At 41.7% G+C, this 6,850-nt stretch overlaps 1 protein-coding gene across 1 annotated transcript in view; it reads right to left on the bottom strand.

Moving 5' to 3' along the window:
• LOC104538139 (teneurin-1-like) overlaps positions 1-6,850 on the bottom strand; it is a gene marked incomplete at its 3' end in the record, with an annotated part of 42,457 nt that overhangs the window by 13,163 nt on the left and 22,444 nt on the right. Inside the window, exon 5 of the mRNA XM_010181232.1 lies at positions 2,144-2,296. Within this exon, the coding sequence (XP_010179534.1) occupies positions 2,144-2,296 (153 nt within the window). The remainder of the gene's footprint in view (positions 1-2,143; positions 2,297-6,850) is intronic.

The following is a 6,850-nucleotide window of genomic DNA, read 5'->3' on the forward strand; positions in this document are numbered from 1 at the left end:
GCTGCATTGAGTTGGGAAAACTGGAGGTCACAATATCTGACAGCAGTTACTTATCCCTGTGAAATCACACCAGAGGCTTCAAGTTTACAGGCAAAGTATCACCTTTCTGTGGTATCCTGCTGTAGTGAAAGGAGCTGCCTCTTTCCAAATCCTCCTTCCCAGCACATCGACATGGAGAATTTGTTATGAGCACTGGGAACAAAATTACTGATTCATATTAAAAGTGACTGAAAGAAATAAACCCTTCAAAAATCAGCCACAGCCAGACTACGTATGTCCTAATGCTCGGCACTAAGTCCACACAATTTTTCTTGTGCTTTCCCAAGTGCACATGTGTTGTTAGCATACACTCTGGATTACAGGTTACTCCCAAAGGTGAAAGGGAACAAGCGAGACAACAGTCTGGCCACATTCACAAATGACCTCTGAAACTACTGCATAAACCCTCCGTGAAGCAATTCTGCTATCACAGCCCTTCCTGCTTCAGTGCTGTGGGGGAATTGCCTGAGGCAAGGCAGGTGGTTTGGTTTTTTACCTACTACATTGAGTCTCTATTGATTCACATACTCTTTTCTCTGTTTTCAAGCATCTAATTTTTAAGATTTTTTTAATGTTTTCGATGTTTTCCCTGCACATCCTCCTTTGGAAGCCAAATGCTTTGGAAGAGCTTTTATTGAATCTGTAATATATTGACAAAATGTTTTACTGCAGTTGAGAAGAACTATTTGAGATATTTTCCATGGTGCACCAGGACAAAAATATAAAATTGTATAAAACATTTACTGCAATTCACTACCAATCCATTCGAAGGGACAAAATATGGATAACGACATAGTTGTCTCCTTACATATATTTCCATTGCTCATTTATCTAATATGATCTCTATCCAGTTGTGCCACATTGATCTGTAAGACTATTGATGTGAGATGCAATCTTTCTTCTGGAGGGACTGGTACAACAACATCCCACCTTGTTTCATATTTACAGCCATAGATCTTACCTGGTATACACAAAATCAGATCACTGCTCTGCTCTAAAATTCGAAGCTCTGGAAATCTCCTATCATTGCAGAACTCTCAGTACAATTCTACCTTCCTCTTAACAACTGGAAAGACGAGGGTTTGTATTCTACTCCCATTCACTTTTCTCTGATCTAATCTGATTTATTAGCTTTTTCCAAGTATCATAAAAAACCATCACCATGGTAGCCAATGGGAAGCATGGGTCAAAGCCTGAAACTAATACTGGAGTAGGTGATCTAACGCTGTTAAATGACAGAACTTGAGGGGATGGAATTGTGCATCTCTGAGGCACTTCTGTTCTCTGCTTCCCACTGCTGGCTGCACACTCCACTCCTTTCCTATGCCAGCTCTGGCACTTCTCTGCCCCTTCAGAAGAGCTGGTTCAGCCACCTAGATGGCAAAAGGCTTCATTCTTTAATGAAGCCATTTTCTGCCATGGTAGTGAACTGATGTGGTTTGGTCGTGCGTGAGACAATCCCTGCAGCAGGCATGGGGGCACAGGAAGCTGCACAGGGAGGGGAACGGGCGCAGAGCAAGACTGACCCCCTGGCAGCAGGGAGCTGCCAGACTGGCTCAGGCGTTTTGTGAAACCTCAGCAGACTCCTGCGAGCTGATTCAGTATGACTGGTTAAGCCAGGACGTGACAGGATGCTGTATTTTAGCTTATGCCTTCAAGAACTGGATGTCTTGAAAAGCATTAATATTTCTACCCTTCTGCATACTCTGACCTGTCAGTAGAAAGGGTCTCACTTTGCCCAAGACTGACTTTGGTCTGCACAGCACCAAGCCCTTTGCACAAATGGGAACAAGGTGACTACAGCCTCACCTCCTATGTCTTAAGACAGAAGCCAAACCCTCTAATCTCTCTTCTCTCACAAAAGAAGGGCGGTTATTTTGCTATTGAACATTACCTTCCTAATGGCGTGGGTTGGTTGCTAATTTCAGTGAGAGTTCTGCTAAAGAAAACAATCTGGTTATGGGCTTTTAAGTCCTGCTTTAAGATTATACCAGAGAAGATAGAACCCGAACTCAAAATACCGTCAAACTGTAGCAAACACAGAATCTGAACCAAGGTACTGTTTAAATATTGCTCATCTGTCTGTCTTCCCATTCACACATACCTTTTTTTTCTGTTTTATCGGAAGCTTTTCCTCCGATTGGTGAGTAAGTAGTATCCGTGGATTCTGTTCCTTTATTTCCTTTGCTAACTCCATTTTCATACAGCTGCCCCTCAACAGGCTGTAGTTGCCAGGTTAAACCAAACAAGTGTACTGCTGCAAAAAAATGAAGACCAATTAATTGATGCCTAAGCTACAGCACCTTCAGTCAGACTAAGAAAGAATTCTATGACCCAGTTTCTGCAAAGTCAAGTATTACTTCATTCTGTTAGCAATAAATCACGATTTCGAGGGGTTCTAATGAGCAATTTACTATTTTACCTTAAAACCCAACGTTTAATTAGTTTCCACATTTTTCTTTTGGAGCCCAGCCAGGTCAGGGTGATGAATTTCTACAGCAATTAATGAAAATACTTGCAATTAAAAGGATAACAGCTGAATGAATCTAGTATCGTGTGACAGATTGTAGTGCTGCATCAATGTTGTCCCTCAGCTTTCAACTGTCAAAGCATCCAGAGTTTGTTGATTAAAGAACTGCCACCAAGTAAAACTTCTCACCCTTTTAACCCAGTTCTAAGTGAAACTGTGTCCACTGCCTTCCCAAATCTTTTCACTTAGGTTAAACATCAGTAAAAACACTGACTCCATAGACTTACGCCAGAATTACACTGTAGATCAAAAAACTGGCTCTAGATCTAAAATATATGCAATTATTGTACAACACATATTACAAGAAATATAGTTGTTAATTATCTATGCACTGGGAAATCTACCCAATCAACCCTTTCACAAAGTTCTAAACTATCGTTATCACCATACACGGGAGGGCTGCCTATTCCGCTTTGACCACACAGCCATTCACTTTTTCTGCTTTCATTTCTGTTATTTCTGATCTGAGGCACTGAAGGATGGTAGGAGAAAGACAAAACCACAAGATATTATTTTAAGCATAATATGATAGTACCATAGTTATTCTAGACAATTACTGAGGTCTTGCTGAGGAGGGCAAATCCTTGCAAGTAAGAGGTTGCCTTAGCGTTGAAGTAACTCAGCTGGGAGGACTGATGAGCCACTAAAATATGGATTGAGGATACCCCCCAGAGGAGCTGAAATTGCCACATGAAGAGCAAAACCCAAGTAGCAGGCTCTTGAACCACATGCAGAAATTTGCATGGAGTAGGATCTGCCCACAGTGGGAACCTAAAATGCAATATATGTGCTCTTCCCCTATCACGTAGGAACCTTAGAGAATCTCAGGAGAAGTCAGTGTCATCTAGAATGGGTCTCGCAATCAGAAAGTACATTGTTTTCTTTTGTAGTTCCACACACTTTAAGGAAAAGAAATCTTAATATAAACAGGAAACCCAGAGACTATTAATTATTTTCTCTGTGTTTCCTCACAAGCCTCCCTTGCATGCTGACAAGTTAAATTATAAAGCAAAGGCCCATGCCTTCAATGGGTTCCTGGCAAGGGCTTGCCAAAACTACCACAGGAATGCAAAGCTGCCTGTCTACAGTTATTAAATCCTCATTTGTGCACTCTTGGATCAGTCAGCACAGATACGTAATCCAAATCAAGCAAATGAGAGCATTTGTATAGAATCAGTGAGGTGGTAGTATTTGTGACACACTTCTATTTTTTCATATTGGCTTTGGGAGAAGAGATCTAAATTCACTAAACTTTCAAACCACTGCTTCAGACCTGGGCTCTGCAGACACACCACTGGACAGTAAATCCCCACTCCCCAGAAGAGATACTAGAAGCTTACTTCAGTGTTAGTGGCGAGATCTCAAGCCAAAGACTTGCCTGGATTGCTTCATATTCAGTGGAATCGTCAAGGGACCACGCTAATGCATTGAAAAGGGTCTTGCAGTCAGATCACACAGACCTGAGCTCTGATCCCTGAGCTCATTAACGCAAGACGGATTACTTCTGTGTACAGAAGGTACAACAAAAATCAACATGCCTTGACAGGTGGCTCCTGCTCTTGGCTTGAGCCTCTGGACATTATTATGATTTAGAGAGTTAGTAACAACAAAAAGGAACATAGTTCAATGGGATCGGTAACTAATGAAAGTACATTTCATTTGTACTAATGCGAATAATTATATCGGCACTTGAAACAGATCAGCACCAGATGCAAAACAGAACTGCACACATCAATAAGCTTTTATTGGTTACAGAATCATGAACATAATCTAGTTGCTTTCTTATTCCCATTGTTGCTATTATTAATTTCCTACGGCAGCATCTGCACGTGGTGCAGCGGGTACGTCACAGAGCAAGGACTGAATATGTGAAGCACCTTTTCCCTTACTGTATGTCCTTTTCAGATTACACACACTATGCACTTTGTCATCCCTTTGCACCGGTTCCAGTAGTTTGCTTGCTTTACCTTCCTTCAGGCTGGGGAAGTGCTGTTGTTTTCATGGTGTGTGCCAAAGCCTGCCACGCCAGCAAAACTGCTCGTATGTGCGTTTGACAGTCGGCTTCCTCCCTGAGAAACACCGACCGCACTGGAGAGACGATGGTGTCTGCCAGCCTTGGACCTTCAGTCCACGGGATCTCCACGTCGAACAATGTGCAAGACCGAGTATTTGAACAACAAAGCACACTGCTGTGAAAACAGGGACTACTTGAACTAAACCGAGTGACTCCTGTCGCTGAAGAAACCTGGTCATCTTGCAATGTTAAAATCAATCCGACTTTCACTACATCAGCTAGAGCTCTTGAGAAATTACCTTCAGATCCAGCTATCGCTCTGGCAATAACCAGACCACATACACCAGTAAAGACATTAATTCTTAGAGATACCTTTTTCAGAAGTTAACTACAGGGAATAATAAATGTTTATTTAGCAGACACAACGTCTTACTTTGCCTCTTCATTTTCTGTGATACTTTTCTTTCACCTAGGGTATACATAATTCCTACAAAGCCTGTGTTTCCTACAACATATGTACATCATGTTTTATATATACAGATATTTCACCAAATAAGATCAAATAAAACTTTCAAATCTCTTTAGAAATAAGTAGGCACGTACTGAATTTCATTAAAAAGCTCAAAAGAACTTCTCTTTTGAGTCATTCTCTCTTTGAGTTTTTTTTCTAGTGGATTTCTGGTTTTTGCTTTTCCCCTTTTACACAAAGAGGCACAGAAAACGTGGAATACAACAGTGGGCCACAATGTCACTTCCCACAGCATGGATGTGTTTGTAACAGTCTCAGCTGTATTTCCTATGTGTAGTGCCCAGCTATAAGACCCTACTCCAGGGACCAAGTAGAAGACACCACCATTACCCTGTCCAACTTTGGACTGGGTTGGCTAAAAAGGAGGGGGATTCACTTTCTGATTAAGGTCTTTGCCCTCTCCTCGAAGTTCACACTTCCAGACTGATGTTTACACAGAAAACTCCTTCAGACTGCAGCACTTCTGAGGGCTGGCTGCTGACTAACAGTACCAATCCCCACCATGATGACTAAAGATGCATTATTTGATATAGCTCAAGTTCACACAGAACTCAAAAAGCAGCCTTTGTGGTTTGATGACTACACTGGTACTATGGAAAAAGCAAAAACTACTTTGGCTCTGCCTACATGGCGTTCCAGAAAAATTCTACAATCAGATACCCTATGTTTTGCAGCACCTAAAATACCTCAGCTACTGGCAGGGTGGGTAAGGTCACTGGTGAACTGCTACAGTTTCAATCAAACACCAAGAACCACCATCAGCATGCTTCACAATGGCAAAATTCATACTTCCAGTGAGGAGGAGCTGCAGCGAGTCACCAGAAGCATCAGCCCACAACATCCCCTCACCTGAGGAACTGAACCTCTTGTCTGAACAACGAGTGCCAACAGTCTCTGTGCCAGTAGCAACCGCGCTTCTTTACCTGGCATTCTTGAACTTCCAACTTGATTGCTCTGCTTCCTTGGTTCTTCTGCAAAGCTCATCTGAAAAGATATTCTTTCTTGGCTTGCTTCAACCTCCAGTATATCCCCCTCTCTACCATTCCATTATTGCTTTGCTCTGTGTTATTTATGAGTTGCATTCTGCCATGAGCAGAGCTGTACATTGATTTCACTGAGGTGATCTGAATGCAGACAAATATATCTGAAGGCAAAATTTGACCTTCTTTACATAATGTTTGGAGACAGAGCTTATACGATGAATACCACCATACCGATATTTCATTTCTACTTTATAAGATAGCCCTGTTTAATTCAAAGTTTCAGATAAAACACGAAAATGGACATGCACTTTTTTTCCCCTCATAGCATGCATTATGGATGTTATTGCAGATGCTAAACTTGGAGCAGTCTGCAGACAGTGAAGCAAAAGAGACTGGAGGATGTCACAGGATTACGGTGGAACTCAGCCTCTTCCTCAGCCGCCCTGCCCTGGTCAGGCTGCACAGTGGAGGTGCTCAGGGTAACTTTAAATGACCTCGCTCTCGAATACAGAAGATTCTACTCATAGTACAGAGCTTGTCTCGGCTAATTTAGTATGCTTCTTACGTAAAAAATAATTATTAGGTATAAAACGGATTTCCAGCAGAAGATAAATTAAAGGCCTATATATATCTTCTATCCTTCCCATAAATTTCCTTCATGGAACAAAGACATGAAAATCTAGTGTGACTTTGTGCTGCCTAAGAGATTTTCTCCATCCAGAGGTAGGTTTTCGGTTGCTTCACATTCATGCTGT

The sequence above is a fragment of the Mesitornis unicolor genome, unplaced genomic scaffold (genome assembly GCF_000695765.1).
Source record: "Mesitornis unicolor isolate BGI_N332 unplaced genomic scaffold, ASM69576v1 scaffold303, whole genome shotgun sequence".
NCBI classification, from domain to species: domain Eukaryota; kingdom Metazoa; phylum Chordata; class Aves; order Mesitornithiformes; family Mesitornithidae; genus Mesitornis; species Mesitornis unicolor.